This window comes from Nerophis lumbriciformis, linkage group LG20 (assembly GCF_033978685.3).
Source record: "Nerophis lumbriciformis linkage group LG20, RoL_Nlum_v2.1, whole genome shotgun sequence".
NCBI classification, from domain to species: domain Eukaryota; kingdom Metazoa; phylum Chordata; class Actinopteri; order Syngnathiformes; family Syngnathidae; genus Nerophis; species Nerophis lumbriciformis.
The window spans coordinates 31,643,618-31,671,051 of NC_084567.2; the positions used below are offsets into that span (position 1 = coordinate 31,643,618).

The 27,434-nt window shown below is 41.0% G+C and overlaps 1 protein-coding gene across 2 annotated transcripts; it reads left to right on the top strand.

Annotated features, from left to right (window-relative positions):
* Positions 1 to 11: 11 nt before the first annotated feature.
* On the top strand, positions 12 to 27,434 carry kcnv2a (potassium channel, subfamily V, member 2a). Of its 2 annotated transcripts, none has more exons than XM_061980807.2 (11): positions 12 to 161; positions 245 to 360; positions 5,455 to 5,651; positions 5,768 to 5,893; positions 18,244 to 18,422; positions 18,492 to 18,663; positions 23,372 to 23,572; positions 23,973 to 24,227; positions 26,401 to 26,517; positions 26,584 to 26,709; positions 26,772 to 27,434. In XM_061980807.2, exons 3-11 carry the CDS (start codon positions 5,514 to 5,516, stop codon positions 27,087 to 27,089), a joined length of 1,632 nt encoding a protein of 543 aa, XP_061836791.2. In that variant the 5' UTR covers positions 12 to 161; positions 245 to 360; positions 5,455 to 5,513; the 3' UTR covers positions 27,090 to 27,434. The 2 variants fall into 2 exon arrangements, with proteins under 2 accessions (XP_061836791.2, XP_061836790.2); XM_061980806.2 differs by having other exon boundaries at positions 5,497 to 5,651.

Here is a 27,434-nt window from a genome sequence, read left to right on the forward strand (position 1 = left end):
TTCCTGACTCAGCAGTGTGCTTGTTTTATTGTCTTTTCCCAAAGGATTGCAACCTATGTAGTGGTGGGTCTAGGTGACGTCGTCTTGTAATTTGCCATAACACATGTTCATGTAATGATAATGGACAAAGGGGGAGAGGAATAACCTGCCGACGAGACAAAGTGAGTAAAAAAAAAAAGCAAAAAAAAATGTACTCGTCTTTTTTTCTTGCCACAAGACTGAGTACGGACTCTGTACTTTTTAGATAGGAGAGGAGCTCACCGTTGCGAAGAGTTGGCAACGCTGATCCTTCCTGCTCACTCTTCTTATTCTCTGGCAGAACGGGCCTCATGTGCTAAGCTTGCATACCCACAAAAACAAGTATGTATCCAGTCTATGGTAAACTTGAGTGTGTGTATATGTGCAGAGCTTCACGAATGCACATTTGTAGAGGCTGTGGATACTTTGGCGACACACAGAGGCGGTTGTTCGGGCTTTGAAATTTGATTTCAACGTTGTCAAAGAATCCAGGCAAGGACACAAAATTAACTTTCGCCAGTGCATTTAATGAGTCATTTACATATTTGTGAGTGTCTATTAATTTATGTAGGTGATCATTTTGCTACCTATTGCTGTCACATGTTCCTGCGACTCCAGCACAGTCAGGCGGACAGCAGCCGGTGGTGGTGTACATTAATTAAAGTCCTCTTGTGTTATAATCATAAATGTAGTCATCAAACAAGAGTCAAACTCTTTTGTATCCTTTGTGATATTGCTGGCATGTTTAAATTTGAAATATTTCAAACCAAATACAACCGACCCCTTCTGAAGTTTAATGTATCATTGCAGTGACTTTCTTTTTTTCAATCAGGGTGCAGCATTACTTTTATTTCCAGTGCTCTCGTCTGTTTTGGCCATGTACATCCATCTTTGTAACCTTTTCTGAATCTCTCCATTTTTTTAAATTTAAGCTTGGGTGCTGTTTTCAGAGGCCAAAGCTTTTTATCGCAATTTCAACCCTTTCAATTGCTGCACCTCCGACTGACTCGTACTGAATCTTGATTGGGCAGAGTGTGCAGATCTCAGGCACATGGCTAAATTAAATATGATTTGTGCATTTTTAAGGGAGCGTGCTCTCTGTACATCTGCGAATAATTCCGATTAAAACAAATGTGCTTGGAGGAGTGTGCCTGCGTACTTTAATAAATCATATTTTATTTTTATTTTTTTGGGTTTGAACTTATGCCAATTTTTAGTAAGAAATCCATCAAACTCTGTGAGAGCATTCTGATGGATACCGCCACTTGTACAAAGTTGTAACGACAAATTGCATTTAGACAGTTGTACAACCCCTCAAAAAATGTACTTAATCCCCAGACTTGGAGGATGTTAATTCAGTTGATTAATTTTGTAGAAAAAAAGCTTTCTGGTTTTAAGAAACACTAAAATCTAAACTGTGGTAGTTTCACTTTTAGATCAAGCAGAGTGAAAACATTTATGGAATCACACAATACTGAAGAAACAAATATTGAATCATGACAAAAATTACAACACACCACTAGTGCTTTGTTGCACCGCTTCTGGCTTTTATAATTGCTTGAAGTCTCTGAGGCCTAGACTTAATGAGTGACAAACTGTACTCTTCATCAATCTTTCTCAGGTTTCAGTGTTGTCATGGACCATTTTCTTCAATTTCCGTATAAGATATTCAATTTGGATTGAGACACAAACTATTTGCAGGCCGTGACATTGACCATGTATTTTTCAAAGAAAGTTTTTATACAGTTTTTGTTCCATGGCAGGATGCATTATTTTGAAAAAGGAGCTCATCCCCAAACGTCCTTTCGATAGATGAAATAAGAAGTGTCCAAAATGTCAATGTGAACTGGTGCATTTATGAAGGCTATAATGTCAGCCATCTCCCCAGTTCCATTACCTGACATGCAGCCCCATATCATCAATGACTGGAAATGTGCATGTTTTCTTCAGGCAGTCCTCTTCAAAAATCTAATTGGAAAGTCACCAAACAAAAGTTCCATTTGCCCAGTGCAGATTTGCAAGTAATAACGAAATGCGTATGGTGCACAATTGCTTTTTCTGAGCCCAATGAAACCTTGGTTTTTCCGTTGAGTTGATTGCGTTTAATGTTTCTGTATTTAAATCTCATTTCCTTTTGACTTTCTCAAACTTTGGTCACAGACGGTGACTCCTGTTTCCGCCCATTTGTTTTACAATTGTTTTGCTGTGCATTTTCTGCTTTCAAGACCTATTGCTTAGTTTTCCTTGCCTTTTACAACGATCCAAGCTATTGCAACATTGCGTAATGATTTAACTTAGTTTTATAATCCTCTCCTTTGTTTCAGTTAGCATCTCTCGTGTTGAAGCCATGATTCATGTTAATTTACCTGGCACAACAGCTCTCTTACACATGAACACTCCTTTTTAAATGCAGACTAATGAACAAAATTAATCTTATGCAAGTATTAGCTTTAGAAATGAACCTTTTTTTAGGGTGCTTCCAAAAAATTTGTTCAGTTTTCTGTGGTTCCATATTTTCATTTTTGCTTGAAATCAAAATGGAACTGTTAGACTACCACAAAGTATTTTCTTGATTTCTTTTCATGTGTCCTAAAGCCAGAAAGTTGCCATTTGAAATGACTATACTGTAGTTTTGTCATGTCTGTTATCTACCTTTTCCACAAAATTAAACTGAAAGAACATCCAAGTTTGACTTCCTATTTTTTTGCTGGGGATTGTATATATGGCTGCTTGCCACAAATGTATGGGACAAAATACGATGGAGTATAAAAGAGTCATAATGTAAAAAAAATCAGTCCAGAAATGGTACTGCAATCACGATCAAAATTCTGTAGTCCCTTCCCCCTCTCCCTGAGGTTGCTAGATACGCAGCCAAATCCAGCTCTATCAACTGGACTACTCCAAGGAACTTCAAACTATCAATGCCTCTTACTAGGGGTTGAGGTGCTGGGACAATAATCACTGAATAGACAAGCATTTTATCAATAACAAATCCATAACCTACAAATTTTACACAGAATTTGGGCTATTTTCAGGAAGAAGTACGTCATGCCTGCGTACTATATCACAACACATGGCAATCGTATGGGTATTGTCTGTACTATTGGGAAAACAGACTAAAACCAACTATAACCAACGCTAGCAATGCTTATACTGGTGAAAACAAGTAGAGCATGCTTAGCAGCCTAATGTACACCCAAAACTAAATAGACATTTACCAAGGTATGCCTATAGGCTACTGTTTCAGATTGCCATATAACTTGGTACATGTAGTCCACAATATGCAAACACTATAATTATTTAATCATGTGATTTGGCTGTCTCCATATGTTTCACATTGCCTTGCTAATGTTGGAACCCATTTCTTCAGCGTATCAGCATATTGAGGATGAAATAGGCACTGACACTACCCATGTCCACAAGTTTTATTTGTCAAATATATTTTGCTCTGTCAGTTCAAATACACATTGACATACATGCTAACGGGCATATATTTCCCCCGTTAGCCTATATGTCGATCTGTCATTGACCGGGCTAGCATGCTAAGCATTACACTAGGAGCTAAGCACCATCACAATATGCATTCGTTGCACGAATATACTAGCTTTGTTAGACAAGATCATAGACTCTATTGGACAATATAGTTTACATATGGAATGTCCACTTACATTTATTACAAGTAATAGGCAAGTAAGGCATTTACGTTTTCTTATCAAGGAGGAAATTAGCTAGTTTGGCGTCAGAGGAAAAAATTGTCTTTATTAGGCATCCCGATACAAATCATAGTTTTGTTCCTGGCTTTGTCATAAGTTGAGAATTGTAATGACGCCTTTTTAGATTTATTAAGTTCTGACATGTTTAGTAACTCTACCAGTGGTAGTAGCCAGACGAAGATGCCGGTGCGTAACTGGCAACTTGGATGTGACACTCAGACGTTCTAATTGGTCAAGCTGTGGAGGGCGTGACATCGAAATGAAAATAAGATATCAGGGCTGTAAATCTAATTTTGAAATGAGCATATCCCGGCTGAACTACCATTATCAGTTAAAGATATTCGAAAAGAACATGATTTAGTAATGCCTTTTGATCTATCTGGGCCATTCAATGATGACATAAAATGATTACATATGGCTCCTTTAACTTCGAACTGGGCTCTTTGGATGCTATTTCAGGGTTTTGAAAGCTATCGCCTTTTTCGTTAAGTGTTTGAGCTCAAACTGTAAATGTAATTGTCTTTCCGTTACATCTGCTATAACAATGCAAAATGAGTCTACTCCGAGAAAATACATCAACTTAACTTTTGGTACAGCAGAGTCACATGTCATCTAATACCATTTTATTTTTTTGAGAGTTCAAGGAAATTCAGCGGTCGATAAAATTGTATGACCTTATGTGATTTTTGTGATGTACATTTTTTCCCTGAGCCTTGACCATGTAGTGTATTCTTTGCCACAGTCTGTAGTTTCCTGTATCGGTTTTTATCTTTGCATAACCACAAAGCTCCATGGCTTTTGCGCTGTAAATGAAAAATATAGACCTGTATTGAATTTGTGCACTGCAAAAAGTCAGTGTTCAAAAACAAGAAAAAAAAATACAAAAATTAGGGGTATTTTATTTGAACTAAGCAAAATTATCTGCCAATAGAACAAGAATTTGGCTTAAGACTTTCCAAAACAAGTAAAATTAGCTAACCTCAATGAACCCAAAAATACCTTTTTAAAATAAGTATATTCTCACTAATAACTGTACTTATATGAGTACGTATTTTCTATTGTTTCATTGAAAATAAAACTGCAAAGTCCATTTGGCTGTCATCTGTTTTAATTATGAGACACAATTGTGTCAAAGTCAGGATTTTTTTTTTGTTCATGCTTGAAACAAGAAATTATTACTTTAAAAAAGTTGTTTTATACTTGTGAGTGTTAATGACACAGCTTTGCAACAGTTGATATTCTAGTTTCAAGCATGTTTTACTCAAATATAAGTCATAAAATCTCAGCAACAGGCTGTAATATCTTACTGAGATCATTTAGGACCAAAACCCTTAAAACAAGTAAAACACTAACATAACATCTGCTTAGTGAGAAGAATTCTTATCAGACATAAACTAAGCAAATATCACCCTTATTTGAGATATGTAATCTTACTTAGATTTCAGTTTTTGCAGTGTGTCAATTTAAGGTCCATTGTTTTTATGTGCAGTATATTAAAATTCCATATTAGGCACCTCATGCAGTCCCAGTCAACTGGATATGTCAAGTAGAGTGACTGTATAAGTAGGGGGGCAGGGATTAAGAAAGGATAATACCATCTAAAACACCCTAAGCACCCAGATCATCTGCAGCAATCAGAAATACTCCTTGTCATGGTCCTTTTGTGTCCACGATGATTGGAATGCTGATATGCAAATGCAAAAACGTTTTGCTCTTATTTAAGGAACTGACCTTACCTGCTGTATGCCAATTGTGAGTTTGGTAGTTTGACAGCCTTCAAGCATGTTGCAACACCTGAGAGCTCGCAGTAGGAGCTTATTCCCAGGCTACAAGCACGGCAGCCGCACTGCGACCTTTAGAGAACTGGATGACTTTTTGGATCTCACAAAGATCTTTGTGAAGCCATGGAATTCAATGCAGGTCAGACTTTTCATTTACTTCTTTCAGATTATTTGTATTTCAAGTTGGCTTATTTTGCTTGTGGGAGTGTTTATTTTTAGCTGTCCGTTGCCTGTTTTTTTTCTCTTTTTGTAAAGGACTTAGGCACAGACCTGTATGATCTTTATGCAGAGGATGACGAAGAGGAAGAAGATACATCCTTAACTCGCATGCTACTGTCTCCTGCAAAGCACTTCACGCTTAACATCAATGTTGGTGGAACCGTAAGTTTCTTACCACTTACATCTTCAACAATTTTAGGATGGTTAAGTCTAGATTGTCCTGATCAGTGTTACAATTGCTTGTATTCCGACACGTTACTTCTTCCCTTAAGTGGGGAAAAAAGTGGTGGTCAACCAAGCTAAGATGGCTGTTGTGCAGCACAAGGAGTACTCAAGGGGCTGAGATCTTCCTGCAAAAACCAGATACTATGCAATGAAATAGATCCCTATACTTTAGCAAAAAAGTGATATCAAGGCTTATCCGTCGGTTCGGTTCCCAGACATATTGGAACTATCTTAAGCGCCAACAGCATTTTACACGACAAAATGGATGAAAACTTGGAAAAGCATGGAGGTCGACAACTTATTTGTGTTTAGTTTAGTTTATTAAGGATCCCCAATAGTCTACACCGCAGTGGAGACTATTCCATACTTGTCAACCTTGAGACCTCCGATTTCGGGGGGAGGGGTGGGACGGGGGCGTGGTTGGGGGCGTGGCTAAAAGGAGAGGAGTATATTTACAGCTAGAATTCACCAAGTCAAGTATTTTATATATATATATATATATATATATAGCTAGAATTCACTGAACGTCAAGTATTTCTTATACTGTATATATAAGAAATATTTGAATTTCAGTGTTCATTTATTTACACATATACACACACATAACTCAATGAGTAGATGAGTGTTAAGGGTTGAATTGTCCATCCTTGTTTTATTCTGTCACTATTTTTCGAACCATGCTGAACACCCTCTCTGATGATGCATTGCTGTGTGGCACGCACAAAAGTGCTTTCATCAAATGCACTAGATGGCAGTATTGTCCTGTTTAAGAGTGTCACAACATTGCTGTTTACTGCAGACGAACTGCTTTACGGTATACAAAAACGTGACTGCTGTTGTTGTGTTGTTGTTGCCGCGCTGGGAGGACGTTAATGAAACTGTCTAACAATAAACCCACATAAGAAACCAAGAACTCGCCCTCCATCATTCTACAGTTATAACATGATTGGGCAGGTATGCTGTTTATATTGTGGGTTAGCGGACTCAGGTCCTCATGGACCTAAGTCCGCCTGAATTTTGGGAGATTTTCGGGAGAAAATTTGTCCCGGGAAGTTTTCGGGAGAGGCGCTGAATTTCGGGAGTCTCCCGGAAAATCCGGGAGGGTTGGCAAGTATGGACTATTCTTTCTGGGGTCCAGGCAAAAAACATCAGACAATCACAAAACAAAAGATTACAATGTAGTACAAGATCAAATAATAAAATGTTATACCGTAATACAAAAATAGCCGCAACATAGAACCAAAAAAACCCCAATAACTTCAAGTTTACATAATTTTCTTTCTTTCTTTCTTTAGTTTATTTCGAACATGAACACACTTACAGCATAATACATCACACAATTTCATATCATTTCATTTTACATCATGCCCGAAAAGGAGTAGGAAGAAGCAAAGCTTATTTAATCCTACCCCTTTCCCACTTCAGAGCGTTTACAAATATATAGAATCATTTACTGACCTTTTTATATAATAAAATAACATCTATGAATTAGTATACACAACAGTTTTGTAATTAATTAATTCAGTCATTAACTGAGATGAAGAATATCTTATTTCCAATAAGGTTGGAAATATTTCTCATAATTCTTCTTCTTTGTACTTTGTAAGCACTATTATTTTGAACAACCTCTTGAACTGGATCATATGAGTACAATTTTTAACTTATTTACTTAATCCATTCCATAATTTAATTCCACATACTGATATGCTTAAAGTTCTAAGTGTTGTACGTGCATATAAATGTTTTAAATTATTTTTTCTTATAAGGTTATATTTCTCCCCTTTAGTTGAGAAGAATTGTTGTACATTATTTGGTAGCAGGTTATAATTTGCTTTGTACATCATTTTAGCTGTTTGCAATTTTACCAAATCACCGAACTTTAATATTTTTGACTCAATAAAGTCTTTGTATGTTCTCTATATCCAACATTATGTATTATTCTAACTGATCTTTTTTGTAACACGGTTAGCGAATGTAGCGCACATTTGTAGTTATTTCCCCATATTTCTGCACAATAACTCAGATATGGTAATACTAGCGAGCAGTCGAGAATATGAAGTGATTTTTGGTCCAGGACGTATTTTACTTTATTCGTTATTGAAATGTTCATACCAAAGATAAAAAGAGCAATATAAAAATATATATATATTTTTGCAAAAATAAAACAAATAACCAATGGCCTAAAATATACACTTTAGTGTACCAAAGACAAACAATAAGTGACGAAAAAGTACCATCCATTTTCTACTGCTTGTCCCATAATCAATAAAATAGTCAATAATCAATAAAACCAGTCTTGACATTAGGTACAATCTAGAATAAACTCTTTCTGCAATACTTCTACTCTTAGTCTATTCTTAAAACCCACTATGCTGGTGATTGATACCAGATATTGTGGAAGTTGATTCCAATAAGTGATTGCCCTATACATAACCGTCTTTTTCAAAACATCACTTTGGGGTTCAAGACGGGTGAGAGCACCTCTTAGGGCTAGCCCATACTTGCCAACCCTCCCGGATTTTCTGGGAGACTCCCGAAATTCAGCGCCTCTCCCGAAAACCTCCCGGGACAAATTTTCTCCCGAAATTCAGGTGGAGCTGGAAGCCACGCCTCCTCCAGCTCCATGTGGACCTGAGTGACGTGTCAACAGCCTGTATTCATGTCCGCTTTCCCACAATATAAACAGCGTGCCTGCCCAAACACGTAACTGTAGAATGATCGAGGGCGAGTCCTTGGTTTCTTATGTGGGTTTATTGTTAGGCAGTTTCATTAACGTCCTCCCAGCGCGGTAACACACAACAGCAGTCATGTTTTATTCTACCGTAAAGCAGTTCGTCTGCCGTAAACAGCAATGTTGTTGTAATATATTGAGTTGGAGGCAATAACCAGGCGAGGTGATTAAGTACTCTCTTTACTGTAGATTTCAGAACAGACTCACACACTTGACGTCAGGTGCGCAACACCACGTAAATCGTTGGCCAACCAAAAAGTAACCCCAGTACGCTATAGCCAACATTCACCAGGAGATGGCAACAGACAAACATAGATCACTCTATTACATTCCTCCCCTTTTAGAAATTTAGAAGTTACTCAAAAGAAATAAACAACCCAACCAAAAAATGCAGCAGCTCAATTAAAAAACTGTACTTAAGCCACATTCTTCTTTTTTTTTTAGTACTGAACTCTTAACCCTCATTTGTAAACAATAACATGCTTATTATACAAACAGTATTTGTACACCTTTAACACAGATTTTTATACTGTCTTCAGAGATTCAGTTTTTTTGGTGGTACTCGAAACCTTTCTGGGTACCTGCGAAAGGGTGTTCAGCATGGTTTGAAAAATAGTAACAGATAATAGAACAAGGATGGACAATTCAACCCTTAACTCAACAATGAGTAGATGAGTGTTATGTGTGTGTATGTGTAAATAAATGAACACTGAAATTCAAGTATTTATTTTATTTATATATATATATATATATATAAATAAAATACTTGACTTGGTGAATTCTAGCTGTAAATATACTCCTCCCCTCTTAGCCACGCCCCCCCCCATCTCCCGAAATCGGAGGTCTCAAGGTTGGCAAGTATGGGCTAGCCTGGTACCATAGTTGTGACTGTCACGAGCAAGCAACAGCTGAGAATACAGATAAGCAGGTGTATGGTATGTATAGATTTATAAAATAGAATCAAACTACAAGCTAGTCTTTCACCAACTCTCATCCATGACAATTCATTATGCATGATCTCAATGCCGGTCCTAAATGAGCAATGGAGAGCTAGTCTGGTAGCTCTCTTTTGGGTAAGCTGGATTTTATTTAGTTCTTGTTTAGATGCATTAGACAAGAGTGCTGGGCAGTAGTCAAGATGTGACAATACATGGGATTGTAGAACTTGCTTAATAGTTGTGTTCGTTAAAAAATAGGCACTTCTTATGATTGAGATGCTTCTGCTCATTTGTGTTACTATGTTATTAATGTGAGTGGCCCAAGATAGTCTTGGGCTTGGGTCAAGGAAATTGGTATCAAGACTCTCCCGGATAACTATGCATCGTTTTTCCTCGGGTAAGGATGCATTTTATGATTCAACTTTGCGTCTTGCGAGGAGGCGTTCATGTAAACTAACTAGAACCCGACAGCTCGACACCTGAGACTGCATATCCATTTAACAAACTAACAATTACGTCACCATATTTGGGGCAGCACGGTGGGGAAAAGTGTTAGTTTGTGCCTCACAATACGAAGGTCCTGGGTTTTAGCCCCGGGCTCGCGGTCTTCCAGCGTGGAGTTTGCATATTTTTCCTTGCGTGGGTTTTCTCCGGATTGTCCGATTTCCTCCCACTTCCAAAGACATGCACCTGGCGATGGGTTGATCGGCAACACTAAATTGGCCCTATTGTGTGAATGTTGTCTGTGTTGGCCCTGTGATGAGGTGGAGACTTGTCCAGGGTATACCCCGCCTTCCGCCCGAGTGCAGATGGGATAGGCTCCAACACACCCCGCGATTCCGAGAGGGAAAAGCGGTAAAAAAAAATGGATGGATGATCACCATATTTGATTTTTGTTCTGTTATGTGCTCTGACACGTGTACAATATAAACAAGAGGGGAGACATAAAAGTACCTTTCCTGACAAATTATCATTGACGTGTGACAATCATTGGTACATTAAAGGGGAACATTATCACAATTTCAGAAGGGTTAAAACCATTAAAAATCAGTTCCCAGTGGCTTATTTTATTTTTCGAAGTTTTTTTCAAAATTTTACCCATCACGCAATATCCCTAAAAAAAAAAAAAGCTTCAAAGTGCCTGATTTTAACCATCGTTATATACACCCGTCCATTTTCCTGTGACGTCACATAGTGAAGCCAATACAAACAAACATGGCGGATAGAACAGCAAATTATAGCGACATTAGCTCGGATTCAGACTCGGATTTCAGCGGCTTAAGCGATTCAACACATTACGCATGTATTGAAACGGATGGTTGTAGTGTGGAGGCAGGTAGCGAAAACGAAATTGAAGAAGAAACTGAAGCAATTGAGCCATATCGGTTTGAACCGTATGCAAGCGAAACCGACAAACGACGCGACACGGGAGAAAGCGAGGACGAATTTGGCGATCGCCTTCTAACCAACGATTGGTATGTGTTTGTTTGGCATTAAAGGAAACTAACAACTATGAACTAGGTTTACAGCATATGAAATACATTTGGCAACAACATGCACTTTGAGAGTGCAGACAGCCCATTTCAGGCGCGCTAAGAACATATATTTTTCCATGATTTCAGCACTCCGGTTTACCATACCTAAATAGACACAAAATACTGCATTACACAAGACTACCCGAATGTACTCGAATGATTGAAAAAATAAATGTTTTCAAGCTAAATTGGTAAACACAGTTTATGTATAATAATTTACGTAAAACCGCGAGTAATGAATAAAGTTTTCATCAATTAATATATTCTGTAGACATACCCTCATCCGCTCTCTTTTCCTGAAAGCTGATCTGTCCAGTTTTGGAGTTGATGTCAGCAGGCCAGGGAAGCTAAGGTTTTTATCGTTGGAAATGCATCTGCTTTCAGTGTCGCAGGATATCCACACATTCTTGCCATCTCTGTCGTAGCATAGCTTTCGTCTGTAAAGTGTGCGGAACAAACGACTGACCATTTCGTCGGCTTTCCCCACAGCCTCGTATTTTGAACAAATTTCGTCCAATTTCTTGCCACTTTCGCATCTTTGGGCCACTGGTGCAACTTGAATCCGTCCCTGTTCGTGTTGTTACACCCTCCGACAACACACCGACCAAAGAGAGAAAATGGCGGATTGCTTCCCGATGTGACGTCACGTTGTGATGTCATCTCTCCGAGAGTGAATATTAGAAAGGCGTTTAATTCGCCAAAATTCACCCATTTAGAGTTTGGAAATCGGTTAAAAAAATATATGGTCTTTTTTCTGCAACATCAAGGTATATATTGACGCTTACATAGGTCTGGTGATAATGTTCTCCTTTAACTTTAACTTCCTGGTTTTTGATGGAAACAAATAATTATGGAACTACTACATTATTAGTTTGTAAACCTCTAATAAGAAATTCTAGGAACTAAAATAAATAGAAAAATATATAATTTATTTAATAAAGAAATCTTTGAAGGCTGCCCCACACATATGGAAAATGGGAGGACTTTTTTGACTGCCCGTTGCCGTGGCATGCAATATTCAAATTAATCTACAAAACTATCGATGTGCAAAATCGTTATTTTCCAATTAAAATTATTTATAACTTCTTACCCACGGGAAAAATGTTAAGTATGGAATGTGACAGTCAGATGATTTTGTTGTCAGGAGTCTGAATCCACCCTGCATTTGTTTTGGTATTGTCATATTGTCTTCGTTTTGGGTGGAAGTTGAAAAAATGTGTTTAAGGATTGGTTTGTTTATGAAGCTTGATGTGGTTTCTGTTATTTTAGGAGAGTGTATTGACAGTCATGATTTAGTCAATTTAATTATAGTACTCAGTAAAAGGTTTATTTTTAAGGCCAAAAACAGATATTCACTTAGTATTAATTTAAAACATTTATTCAGTATTTTTCAACTTTAGAAAGTTATATGGTTGAAACCGATAATGATGCCAAAAAGCAAAAGATGGGAAGTCCTCAAAGGCTTATTTTGAAAATGTAATTTTCTTTATCGAAAGGAAGAAAAAGAGAGAGAGAAAAAAAAATTCCTGGTTTTTGTTTGTTAAAATTAAGATACAACCATGATCAAGATAATACTTCAATGGGAAATACTAAACGAGTAAAGTATATTAAAAATATAATAAACCTTTAACGAGGTGGTTGTTTCAAACTCTAGCGTTCTTCGACTCTGCTCACTTTAACTGGCGTGTGCCACTGTTGTCTTTCATAAAATCTTGTACTCTTCCCCCCTTCTTGATGACCTCTGGAGGAACTGAAAATAAACATTTATCCTTTTCGCGATCTGAACGGTTCGTTCAGTCAAACAATGCAAGCATAGGGGAATTTTTTCTTCGAGAAAGGCTCAATGGTGTCTCGTGCCCATTGAGAAGACTCTCTTGACCATTACACATTCAATTAATATCCAAGCATAGTCAACCACAACTTTTATTGAAATGTTAAATGATACAAAGACCTTTAAAATATCCCAATTGAGCTTTAACTTATGAAGGATTTTGCTGTCTAAGCAAAATAAGGATCAGATTGATGCAAATTACGTTAGAGTGCAGTTCATGCTTATTGCCACTCATATTTCTGAGAAGTGTTCAAGCATTTAGGAATGCCTTATCTATTTTCTTCCTGCTTGTTTGGGGGCAGCAGTCTCCTTAAAGATGCAACTCTCTAGCTCCCCTGGAGGGAAACTGAAATGTCTACCGCTGGGCCATCTCCCCATGGAGGCTTCTGAAATATATGCCCGAGATCCATCCCTTGGGCGTTCCTCACCCTATATTTAAGAGCCTATACTGTACGTCCTGCAAGGAATATTAGTTTCTGCCGCTTGTTTCGCCCATCTTGCCCTCACAGCAGGGCTTTTCAACTGGCGTGACACCATACCGACCCGTAGTTCAGTTCAAAGCTTTGGAGCATACTTGCCAACCTTGAGACCTTCGAATTCGGGAGATTGGGTGCGGGGTTTGGTGGTAGCGGGGGTGTATATTGTAGCCCGGAAGAGTAAGGGATGCAAGGGTTTCTGGGTATTTGTTCTGTTGTGTTTATGTTGTTACGGTGCGGATGTTCTCCCGAAATGTGTTTGTCATTCTTGTTTGGTGTGGGTTCAGTGTGGCGCATATTTGTAACAGTGTTAAAGTTGTTTATACGGCCACCCTCAATGTGACCTGTATGGCTGTTGATCAAGTATGTCTTGCAGACACTTTCGTGTGTATGCTGAAGCCGCATACAACATGTGACTGGGCCGGCACGCTGTTTGTATGGTGAAAAAGCGGACGCGTCGACAGGTTTTAGAGGACGCTAAAGGCAGTGCCATCACGGCACGCTCTTAATATTGTTGTTCGGGAGAATGGTTGACCCGGGAGATTTTTGGGAGGGGCACTGAAATTCGGGAGTTTCCCGGAAAAATCGGGAGGGTTGGCAAGTATGCTTGGGAGACCTTTTTTTTCCTAAAAACACTAGAGTGCTCATGTTGTATAGAGGAACTAGGACCACTGTAAACACATTGGCAGATACTCGCATTGACCCTTTAACCTTGCCAACAAACCAAAAACCTTTGGGTCCAAACTTAACCGAGACGTTTCTCAAGGCAGCCCTTTAAGTCCTCTCCTTTCACAGTAACACGTTTTTCTTGTAATGTGGTCTATGTAACTAAGGTGTTGCTGTAACTTTTCCTCAAATGCAGTCAGTAGTGAATTGTTCAACATCTTAAGTTATACTAGTAGTGTTCCTCAAGGTTCTAATCTAGGTCGTATCTTTTTCATCATTTGGGCTATTCAACTGGTGGCTTGCCAGTTCATTTAAAAAAAAAAAAAAAATGTTTGCTGCAGATTCTTAAAATGCTGTCAGGGGTTATCTTTAACTAGCTTTTTTGCAAAAGGTCCTCAAACAGACCAACTCGAGGAAGAGGATGCTGGTTCTCCATAATATACCAAATAGGACTGAGTTCAAACCCCAGCCGAGTCGTACCAAAGACTATAAAAATGGGACTAATTACCTCCCTGCTTGGCACTCAGCATCAAGGGTTGGAATTGGGGGTTAAATCACCAAAAATTATTCCCGGGCGCGGCCACTGCTGCTGCCCACTGCTCCCCTCACCTCCCAGGGTGTGATCAAGGGTGATGGGTCAAATGCAGAGGATAATTTTGCCACACAGTGTGTGTGTGAGACAATCATTGGTACTTTAACTTTAACTTATAGTGAAAGAAGAAGTCCAGCCCCTCTTTTGGAAATATGGTTACCAAACCATCCATCCATTTTCTACTGCTTATTCCCTTTGGGGTCGCGGGGGGGCGCTGGAGCCTATCTCAGCTACAATCGGGCGGAAGGCGGGGTACACCCCGGACAAGTCGCCACCTCATCGCAGGGCCAACACAGATAGACAGACAACATTCACACTCACATTCACACACTAGGGCCAATTTAGTGTTGCCAATCAACCTATCTCCCAGGTGCATGTCTTTGCAAGTGGGAGAAAGCCTGAGTACCCGGGGAGAACCCACGCAGTCACGGGGAGAACATGCAAACTCCACACAGAAAGATCCCGAGCCCGGGATTGAACCCAAGACTACTCAGGACCTTGGTATTGTGAGGCAGATACACTAACCCCTGTTTACCAAACCAATTTAGTTGAATATCCCTACGTTTGACTTACTGCTGGCAATGAAAACCAAGCTACTGCACTGATTGTTAAAAAAAATAAAAAAAATGGAATAGTAGGACCAGGGCCCTTATGTATAAAGAGTTGCGTGTATTTCCTATTGTTAATAGGCGTACGTTCAAATCCAGTTGAAAGTGCTTCTTCCGGGAGCGGAAGCATGTAAAATAAAGAAAAAAGTCATTTTTAGCACGCTTTCAGCCGAGACTTGCAGCAAACAAAATAAATGAGTGGGAGAGTATGTGAGGAGGTGAATGAAATGAGCTCCAAGACCCGCACACTGGCCAAAAAAAAAAGGTCTGACATCCAGGTGGATGTTAAGTGGGGGATGGCTGCCCGCCACCAAAACGTGGCCAAAACAGGCTTAGACACTGGCGATGAAGGGCCCCACACCCTTTTGACCAAGGAGTTGCGGCAATTGTTGGTGACAGCTATTTCCGAGGTCATGGCACCACATGTGGAGGACCCCAGATTACCCCCAAGGTAAATATAAATTGGGTGACTTGCAACAAAATTAGTTCTTACAGTAGTCTGCTCAAAAATTAGTTTCTTGTGTCAATTACGTATTTTTTGAGGATTGAAAGAGTACATATAAACATGCCTGGATATCAATGACCTAGACCCTTGGGGAGCAGCAGCCTAAGCAGGTAAGCCCAGACTTTCCTCTCTCCAGCCACTTCGGATCCCGAGGCGTTCCCAGGCCAGCCGGGAGACATAGTCTTCCCAACTTGTCCTGGGTTTTCTCCGTAGCCTTCTTCCGGTCGGAAATGCCCTAAACACCTCCCTAGGGAGGCATTCGGGAGGCATCCTGACCAGATGCCCGAACCATCTCATCTGGCTCCTCTCCATGTGGAGGAGCAGCGGCTTTACTTTGAGCTCCTCTCGGATGGCAGAGCTTCTCACCCTATCTCTAAGGGAGAGCCCCGCCACCCGGCGGAGGAAACTAATTTCGCCCGCTTGTACCTGTGATCTTGTCCTTTCGGTCATAACCCAAAGCTCATGACCATAGGTGAGGATGGGAATGTAGATCGACCAGGTAAATTGAGAGCTTTGCCTTCCGGCTCAGCTCCTCCTTCACAACGGATCGATACAGCGTCTGCATTACTGAAGACGCCCGATCTCACGATCCACTCTTCCCTCACTCGTGAACCATACTCTGAGGTACTTTAACTCCTCCGCATGGGGCAAGATCTCTTCCCCAACCCGGAGATAGCACTCATCCCTTTTCCGGGTGAGAACCATGGACTCTGACTTGGAAGTGCTGATTCTCGGCTGCCAACCGATCCAGTGAGAGCTGAAGATTGAACCCTTGTTTATTTACTCAATTATAACAACAAAGGAGAGGACTTGATGTCGCAGCCACTCGACACAATCTGCCCATTCCCCAACTGTCTCCGGTGCCAGTGTCCCGCAACCACCACCGGCTGCTGCCGTCCGCCCAACTGGCCGTATCCTCCCCCCAAGCTGTGTCGTAGTTGCAGGACCAACCAGGCATAAAAGATTGCCTTGTCCAAATAGTAGGCTTGCTCACTAGCATAAACAAGTCAAGGCTTTCTTATGTGAATTGTTTACCAATCACCTTTGTGTGTCGCCAAAGTATCCAGACTGTAGAAATGTGCGTACATGAAGTTGGCATGAGGTCTCAAACGCATTTCCATGCTTATTTCACTCTTGAAACATCTCATCCGTGGAAAAAGGGCACACGCCAGATTTTTGTGCGTAAACAAGATTAGTAGATGAGGCTCCTGGACTTCATAATGCTAGACTATTCCCTACAGCACACATGAAGGATGTGGTTTAATGTCCAAAAGGTCCCAAAGCAAATGTGGACTAGTCTGCTACCTCTGTGGAAGATGTTGATGGGATTGAGTAGATACTTCAAATATTTCAGTTCTGTCAAAATGCATGTGACAAGGAGTGTAAATTACTAGAGATGTCCGATATTATCGACCGATAAATGCTTTAAAATGTAATATCGGAAATTGTCGGTATCTGTTTCAAAAAGTAAAATGAATGACTTTTTAAAACGCCGCTGTACGGAGTGGTAAAACACGGACGTAGGGCATACTTGCCAACCATCCCGATTTTCCCGGGAGACTCCCGAATTTCAGTGCCTCTCCTGGGGCAACCATTGTCCCGATTTCCACCCGGACAACAATATTGGGGGCGTGCCTTTAGCGTCCTCTACAACCTGTCGTCACGTCCGCTTTTCCTCCATACAAACAGCGTGCCGGCCCAGTCACATAATATCTATGGCTTTTCACACACATAAGTGAATGCAACGCATACTTGATCAACAGCCATACAGGTCACACTGAGGGTGGCCGTATAAACAACTTGAACACTGTTACAAATATGCGCCACACTGTGAATCCACACCAAACAAGAACGACAAACACATTTCGGGAGAACATCCGCACCGTAACACAACATAAACACAACAGAACAAATACCCAGAACCCCTTGACGCACTAACTCTTCCGGGACGCTACAATATACACCCCTTGCTACCCCCTACCCCCCAACCCCCACCTCAACCCCACCCAAGCTGCTGTTTTGAGGCATGTTAAAAAAAATAATAATGCCCTTTGTTACTTCAATAATAAATATGGCAGTGCCATGTTGGAATTTTTTTCCATAACTTGAGTTGATTTATTTTGGAAAACCTTGTTACATTGTTTAATGCATCCAGTGGGGCATCACAACAAAATTAGGCATAATGTGTTAATTCCACGACTGTATATATCTGTATCGGTAATTAAGAGTTGGACAATATCGGAATATCAAATATCGGCAAAAAAGCCATTATCGGACATCTGTAATTGATGGGATTGAGTAGATACTTCAAATATTTCAGTTCTATCAAAATGCATGTGACAAGGAGTGTAAATGATCTTGCCTGAAAATATTCAAAATGTATTCTATTGCTTTCTTCTTTTCAGGTGTACCGTCTGCCCTACAGGTTAGCTGCCAGGTATCCAAAAACCCGGATTGGCCGCCTGGCCGTGTATACTGACCACTGTAAGAAGCTGGACCTGTGTGACGATTACATGGTCCACAGTAATGAGTTCTTCTTTGACCGGGACCCCACTATCTTCCATAATATCTTTAACTTTTATAGGTAAAACAAATTTGTCAGAACAAAGTAAAAATCAAAAACCCTTAACTCTGGGATTTTTCATTCAACCAGGACTGGGGTGTTGTGCATTAAAGAGGAACTTTGCCCTCGCAACTTCCTGGAGGAGATCAACTACTGGGGTGTCCGGATCAAGAACAGCCAACGCTGCTGTCGCATCTCGTTTGAGGAGAGACAAGACGAACTGAACGAGCAGCTGAAAATACAGAAGCAGTTGATGGCTGAGGTGGGTGTTTTTAATATCACGCTACGTTACGGGTATTGATGGGTACCTTTTCACATTCATTTTACCATGAATTGATTAACGTGGACCCTGACTTAAACAAGTTGAAAAACTTATTGGGGTGTTTCCATTTAGTGGTCAATTGTACGGAATATGTACTGTACTGTGCAATCTACTAATAAAAGTTTACATCAATCAATGCTAATACCCTTTTTAACATTGAACTCTGAGCTGATAATAACTATGCTGTCCAGTTGTCATATCTTGATTCCTTACACTTCTGGGTTTCATTTGCAAATATGCATTAATTTCAGTGTGCCCTGGGTGTGTTATCGTAGTCAGGAAGTAGTCTTTGCCATTGATTTGAATGTGCCAGTCTTGTTTTTGTTAAGTCTTAGTGTGTTAAAGTGTTTATACTGTAAGTATTGTCATACTTGCCAACATTGAGACCTCCGAATTCGGGAGATTGGGGGGGGGGCGTGGTTTGGTGTTAGCGGGGGGTGTATATTGTAGCGTCCTGGAAGAGTTAGTGCTGCAAGGGATTCTAGGTATTTGTTCTGTTGTGTTTATGTTGTGTTACGGTGTGGATGTTCTCCCAAAATGTGTTTGTCATTCTTGTTTGGTGTGGGTTCAGTGTAGCGCGTATTTGTAACAGTGTTAAAGTTGTTTATACGGCCACCCTCAGTGTGACCTGTATGGCTGTTGACCAAGTATGCAGTGCATTCACGCGTGTGTGCGTGTGTGCGCGTGCGTGTGCGTGTGCGTGCGCGTGTGTGTGTGATAATCTGTGACTGGGTCGGCACGCTTTTTGTATGGAGGAAAAGCGTACGTGACGACAGATTGTCGAGGACGCTAAAGGAAGTGCCTTTAAGGCGCGCCCCCGGTATTGTTGTCAGGGTGAAAATTGGGAGAAATTCGGGAGAATGGTTCCCCCGGGAAAATCGGGAGGGTTGGCAAGTATGAGTATTGTACTTATTAAACCGTAGCTGTTAGACTGTAATGTGCATCTAAGTTGCAGTTATCATTACCAAATTAAATCGCCATGTAAAATCAGTAATGCTAATCAGTAGCATGCATATAGCATATCGAATGCAAATTAGCATCTTGCTTATTTTTGAAAAGTGGAGCCTTCCTTTTGAGCACTTGCTATCAGGCATACTTTCTGTTAGAATAATTGTTTGTAAGTTATCACAAAAAAATTTGTGTTGAAATAAGTTCCAGGCAAAAGGACAGGGGCTGTCTTTGAGGCCTACCAAGAGTGAGGCTCGTAAAACTCCACTGTGTAAGGGGGAGAGCCACATGAAGGGTTTACTGTTTTCTCTCATGTATGGTAATCAACAGAAGGATGTTGTTCTGGCCCAAGGACTTCAAAGCGAAGAGATGACAGGATCTGCCCAATTTCCAGACGAACTCTTTTTGAACTATTTTATGGACCTCTTTTTGAACTATTTTACGAACTCTTTTTGAACTGACCTTTTCTGTGAATTGTTTACGACCTTTTCTGTGAACTTTTTGCGACCTTAGGCCTTTGGAAACAGCTGTGGCCATGTGGTCGGGGAGGGTCCAAAATAAAAGGAGGCATACAATCTTTTGGCAGAGCGTGCTGGAGATTGTACCAGAGTATAGTGTCCGGGCGACTCTCCTCGATATATTGAGTCCAAATTGAATTCTGTCTGTTTAATTCTTTGCCTCTTGTCTTGTTTAATAGATGTCATCAGTGTTTGAACGTGACACTTTCTTTGTTGGCATGGAAAATTGCAACATTACCTAGAGGCAGTGTGTTACAAACACACCTCTTTGGCTGCCAAGCCGGTGTAAGAAAAGTATCGAAATACGGTACCGTGTGTGTGGTTTACCTGGCACAACAGACGATATTCAGTCAGTACTTATAAAAGTACCAAATTCGTTAGGTATCCCTAATTACATATGTTAAAAAATTATATTAACGATGGTTCTCATCATTACACGTCATAGCACGCCCCGGACACGACCAACTGAAATCTAAGGGCCAAGGAGAAGAGATGGGGTATGCCCCTACGAAACTAGACACCACTTTAAGCTATGGCACTGCTAATTGAGCAAAAATAAAACCATTTTAAATGAAACTTCATCCGAACATTAAACTCTGAATTATGCAGACTCTGTGTGACTACAAAATGTCATCTAATCTAATCCTGCTGCACTCTTTAGTCGTTTTTACCTAATCTGCGTGCTGACTGTGTCTGACCTAAATCAGTGCTGGTCTTGACAGATGGTGTGTGGAGAAAAGGCTGCTTCTTGGCACACTTTCAACCACATGTTCTCATCCCACAGGTCCTCGGCCTCAAGATGCTAGCAGCTTTGTGGTCAATTATACAGTGCTGTACCAGACATGGAGAGAATTGAAGAAAAAAAAAGACCCACGATACAGGAAGAAAAGAGTAAAAAATGTAAAATACAAATCATAACAATCATGAATCCTGTGCATAAATAGCATTACCCTAGTTGGTCTTGTCATTGTTGTCGGTCGAGAAAGCTGTGAGGTTGTGTTTAGTTTGTTAATCACTCCTTGGGAGGGGCGGACACTGATGAGATTATGCATTATTTTTTTCCTAATATTAACTATGCACAATAAAACTAACAAAATGATGTGTCACATGAATGATTTTTGATGTAACACCTTTGTGACATGACAAAAACACAAATGTAAAAAAAAAAACATGGTGTTTATTTTTTGATATTAATATGCAAAACTCAAAGCAGTTTGGCTAATGAAGATGAAGTCTAATAAACAAGCTTTGTTCTTCTCCAACAACGCCTCCTTGTAGTTCAGTACAACAGTTTGGCCAACAAAAATAAAGAGGGGTGACACCTCTCACATCGAATACACAATCTTCACAGCCAGCGTTCAATTCGATGATGACAAATAATTTTAGCTAGTATTGATGCTCTTTGAACATTGATACAGTTTGCAGTTAAATAAAGGACCAGTAAACATCCCAGTCAACAAACTAAAAACTTTATAAACAAGTTGTGACAACGTTCACGACACATCGCCTGCCGCATGTTTCCTCACCTCATTAACTCTGTCACAGCAGCTGATAAACACTGCAATGAGAAAATAAAAGCAACATTAAATAGTTTTCTCCTTCACTGTATACTTTTAGTATGGGGACAACTGCGTTTTTCTCCCAATATTGTCCACACCTGTCTCCATCCAAACACAGCAGTGCGCTCTTAAACACACGCCGGGAAAATTACGTTAAACCAAGCGCTTGGCTCAGTTAACTCCAAGGGGAAATCTCCGGAGCAAAGTCCGTGTAGCTTGTCCGCCATGATTATCAAGCCAAATGACTTTGTGTTGCCTAAAATGCATTAATAAATGACGGTTTTGTGGTACTTAAAAAATCTAGAATTTTATCGCGAATTATACCGTTTACCGTTACATCCCTCGTCCATTAACAAGTAAAAAGTCAAGGGTGGTAAGTCATGTTGTTGCCGTCGGTTGGTCAAATTTTTTTTAGGGCATTACGGCAAGTCACAAGGGCGGTCGCGGCTTTTGCCGTGGTTAAATTCGAGCCCTGTTGAGTGGTCAATCGCGATGGATGTGTTGGCCCCAAACTGTGTTATAAAATCTCATGACTTTGGGGAGAAAAGATTTGTGGTAGCGCTCCTTCCTACACTTTGGATGCAACGGTCTTGTGGCTGAAGGAGCTACTCGATCTCTGTAGCAGAGATTTGTAGCCCTTGATGGTTTGAATGCGCGGTCACAGGCTCTGTGGATCTCAACCATCTCGGAAATGTCCTCCCCAACATGGGGAAAAAAGCTTTGTGGACTTTATCTGTGACCAAAAGCTTCTGCTTTGGCCGGGTTGTGATTACGTTGTGTGAATGTGGTGGCATCAGAAATAAACCTCTTGGTGTAGCATAGGTGCTTAGTAGCCTAGTCTTTGGTAGTGAAACACTCCTGGAGAGCGAAAACAGGTTGGTAATCTGTTACAATAATTGTTTCTAAGTTATTACAAAAACTTTGTTACATTGACTGCCCCGTGAGAAGCAAAGGCTGTCTTTGAAACCTACCAAGAAGGCTTGTGAAACTCCACTGTGTAGGGGGTAAGCAACATGAAGGTGTTCTGTTTTCTTTCATGTATTGTAATCAACAGAAAGATATTGTTTTAACCCAAGGATGACAGAGCGGAGAGAAGGCAGGATCTGCCCAACTTCCAGACGACCTCTTTTTGAACCTCCTTTTGTACTGTTTTACGAACCCCTTTTTGAACTCTTTTACGACCTTTTCTGTGAACTGTTGTAATCAAAGGCGATGGCTGTTTACGAGCTCGTCCCTTAGAAGCAGCTGTTGTCATGTGGTCAGAGAAAGTCCAAATAAAGGGAGAGGCGTACAATCTTTTGGCAGAGCGTAATGACACTGTACAAGGGTACAGATGTCCAAGCGTCTCTCCTCAAATTGAGCCAAATTTAATTCTTTGCTTCTTGTCTTGTTTAATAGATGTCATCAGTGTTTGAACCTGACATAATCTTCCAAGATGCGACCTCCAGAGGACAGTAGATGTAAAACATGGCTGATGATCGTAACAAGATTGTCGTTGAACATAATGAAGAACGCTGATGTTCAGTTCCATTTCTTAGTTGAAGACAGGAAACGACCAACTTCAGTGTTCTGGATTGCGGTAAAACTCTTGTGAGCCGTGTAATGGTCTTCTGTGTCCTTCAGGTGGAGATGGTGGAGTTGGAGGAGGACGAGGCTTTGTATCGCAACATGGTCTTTGGCCACACCCGCTGGAAAATCTGGAACATGATGGAGAAGCCCTTCTCCTCGATTGCTGCCAAGCTGATAGCGGTGGCGTCCTCCATGTTTGTGCTGATTTCGCTGGTTGCCATGACGTTGAACACAGTGGAGGAGATGCAGTACACGGTGTGTTTATTTTTCAACCAAAAATACATACGGCAAACTAAACCTAACCTTGAACATAACCAACTGTAGATCAAACCCGATGTTTGTCACAAATGACAGTCGGATCCCAATCCCTGGCATGGTATCGCGATTTTCCGTATGTCTGCATTTCTGGAAAAACTGATCAAGAATATTCCAAGTCTTTGAACCACACAGGGATTTCTCTGCACCTTCAATCAGATTCGAGCACCCAACAGCTGAAGGCCTGACCACCAGGCGATTCCCTTGATCTTTGGGTGAGGTGTCGGACCTCAGTCTGGCCCGTCACCAAGGATCACTTAGACTTGAGAGACCCTGACAATATCACTTCTCAATCACTTGAACCAAAAACAGGAAGAAAAATGTAGTTTTCTTTTTCTAGACACCATCGGGGCAGCTCAGTGGAAAGTCCCACGGCGAATGTGTGGAGACTTTCTGCATCACCTTCTTCACCTTGGAGTACGCTCTTCGCCTGCTGTCCACCCCTGACATCCGATGTTTCGTACGTAGCGTCCTGAACTCTGTCGACCTGATCGCCATCCTGCCGCACTACCTGCAGATGGCCCTGGAGTTTTTAGACGAAGAGGACGCACACCTGCAATCTGGAGACATTGAGACCATGACGCGTGTTGGAAAGGTAAAAACTTGTGGGTATTTCCTACTAAAACTCACGCCCAATCGTACGTCATTAATGTACAAAACCCAAAACCAGTAAAGTTGGGTAAATCGTAAATAAAAACAGAATACAATGATTTGCAAATCCTTTTCAACTTATATTCAATTGAATAGACTGCAAACACAAGATATTTAATGTTCGAACTGAAAAACGTAACTTTTTTTTTTTTTTTTTTGCAAATCATTAACTTTGAATTTAATGGCAGCAACACATTGCAAAAAAGTTGGCACAGGGGCATTTTTATCGCTGTGTTACATGGCCTTTCCTTTTAACAACACTCAGTAAACGTTTGGGAACTGAAGAGATACATTTTTGAAGCTTTTCAGGTAGAAATATTTCCCATTCTTGCTTGATGTACAGCTTAAGTTGTTCAACAATCCGGGGTCTCCGTTGACTTCATATTGTGCCACACATTTTTAATGGGAGACAAACCTGGACTAGAGGCAGGCCAGTCTAGTAACCGCACTCTTTTACTACTAGTTTCCAAAAACTATTTGAAATGTGGACCCGCCAGAACACATTTACTCTTTGCATCAGTCCATCTTAGATGAGCTCGGGCCCAGCGAAGCCGGCGGCGTTTCTGGGTGTTGATAAATGGCTTTTGCTTTGCATAGTAGAGTTTTAACTTGCACTTACAGATGTAGCGACAAACTGTAGTTACTGACAGTGGATTTCTGAAGTGTTCCTGAACCCATGTGGTGATATCCTTTACACACTGATGTAGGTTTTTGATGCAGTACCGCCTGAGGGATCGAAGGTCACGGGCATGGCCACTTACATGCAGTGATTTCTCCAGATTCTCTGAACCTTTTGATGATATTACGGACCTTAGATGGTGAAATCCCTAAATTCCTTGCAATAGCTCATTGAGAAATGTTGTTCTTAAACTGTTCGACAATTTGCTCACGCATTTGTTCACAAAGTGGTGACCCTCGCCCCATCCTTGTTGGTGAATGACTGAGCATTCCATGGAAGCTGCTTTTATACCCAATCATGGCACCCACCTGCTCCCAATTAGCCTGTTCACCTGTGGGATGTTCCAAATAAGTGTTTGATGAGCATTCCTCAACTTTGTCAGTCTTTTTTTTTGCCATTTGGGCCAGCTTTTTTGAAACATGTTGCAGGCATCAAATTCCAAATGAGCTAATATTTACCAGTATATTGTCTTTGCAGTTTATTCAATTTGAATACAGGTTGAAAAGGATTTCCAAATGTATTTTGTTTTTATTTATGATTTACACAACGTGCCAACTTCACTGGTTTTGGGTTTTGTACTAATTGCAGTATGCTTCACATTCTAGAAAGGTATGTTGCTTCTGTCAGTTTGTCTCCAAGTGTTTGATGCTAGCGTAGAGATGTCCGATAATATCGAACTGCCGATATTATCGGCCGATAAATGCTTTAAAATGTAATATCGGAAAGTATCGGTTTCAAAAAGTACAATTTATGACTTTTTAAAACGCCGCTGTGTACACGGACGTAGGGAGAAGTACAGAGCGCCAATAAACCTTAAAGGCACTGCCTTTGCATGCCGGCCCAATCACATATCTACGGCTTTTCACACACACGTGAATGCAAGGAATACTTGGTCAACAGCCATACAGGTCACACTGAGGGTGGCCGTATAAACAACTTTAACACGGTTACAAATATGCGCCACACTGTGAACCCACACCAAACAAGAATGACAAACACATTTCGGGAGAACATCCGCACCGTGATAAACAGAACAAATACCCAGAACCCCTTGCAGGACTAACTCTTCCGGGACGCTACAATATACACCCCCTACCCTCCCCGCCCACCTCAACCTCCTCATGCTCTCTCAGGGAGAGCATGTCCCAAATTCCAAGCTGCTGTTTTGAGGCATGTTAAAAAAAATAATGCACTTTGTGACTTTAAAAATAAATATGGCAGTGCCATTTTTTTCCATAACTTGAGTTAATTTATTTTGGAAAACCTTGCATCCAGCGGGGCATCACAACAAAATTAGGCATAATGTGTTAATTCCACGACTGTATATATCGGTATCGGTTGATATCGGAATCGGTAATTAAGAGTTGGACAATATCAGATATTGGCAAAAAAGCCATTATCAGACATCTCTATGCTAGCGGCATCCTCCTCTCTGCAGGTGGGTCAGGTTCTGAAGATCATGCGTCTGATGCGAATCTTCAGGATCCTGAAGCTGGCTCGCCACTCCACAGGCCTTCGAGCGTTCGGCTTCACGCTGAGACAATGCTACCAGCAGGTCACATGCTGTGGAAACATCTGCCAGTTTCAAAAGGACGTCATTAACTCACGTGTGTTTGTTTAGGTGGGCTGTTTGTTGCTCTTCATCGGCATGGGCATCTTTGTGTTTTCAGCCATGGTCTACACAGTGGAGCACGACGTTCCCAACACCAACTTCACCTCCATGCCGCTCGCCTGGTGGTGGGCGTCTGTGAGTTGACTTTGACCGCTATGCCAACGTCGCCCCACACTGACATCTTCTTCATGCCTCAGGTGAGCATTTCCACGGTGGGATACGGCGACATGCTCCCAGAGACCAACCTGGGCCGCATCTTCGCCTTCGCGTGCATCTCCTTCGGCATCATCCTCAACGGCATGCCCATCTCCATCCTCTACAACAAGTTCTCAGACTACTACGGCAAGCTCAAGTCGCACGAGTACGCCGCCGTCACCAAGGCACGTGGCGACGTGCATTTCGCCCGCAGGGCGGCCAAGAAGTTCGCAGAGTGTTGCGAGGACGCCGCGCAGTCCAGAGCGTCCCGACCGCCATGTCACGACCTGTTGGCACGGCAGAGTGAAGAGATAACATGACGGAAATTTCCGCAAGAAAATGTCAGCAGCCATGATAAACAACCACTAGGTGATGCAAGACAAAACATACTGTATTTTCCGGACTATAAAGCGCACTTAAAATCCTTTTTTTCCCTCAAAACTCAACAGTGCGCCTTATAACTATGCGCCTAATATTATTGGTTGTGCTTACCGACCTCAAAGCTATTTTATTTGGCACCTTGTGTAATAAGTGTGACCATGAATTGATTAACGTGGACCCCGATTTAAACAAGTTGAATAATTTATTTGGGTGTTCGTTACCATTTAGTGGTCAATTGTACAGAATATGTACTGTACTGTGCAATCTACTAATAAAATTTTCAA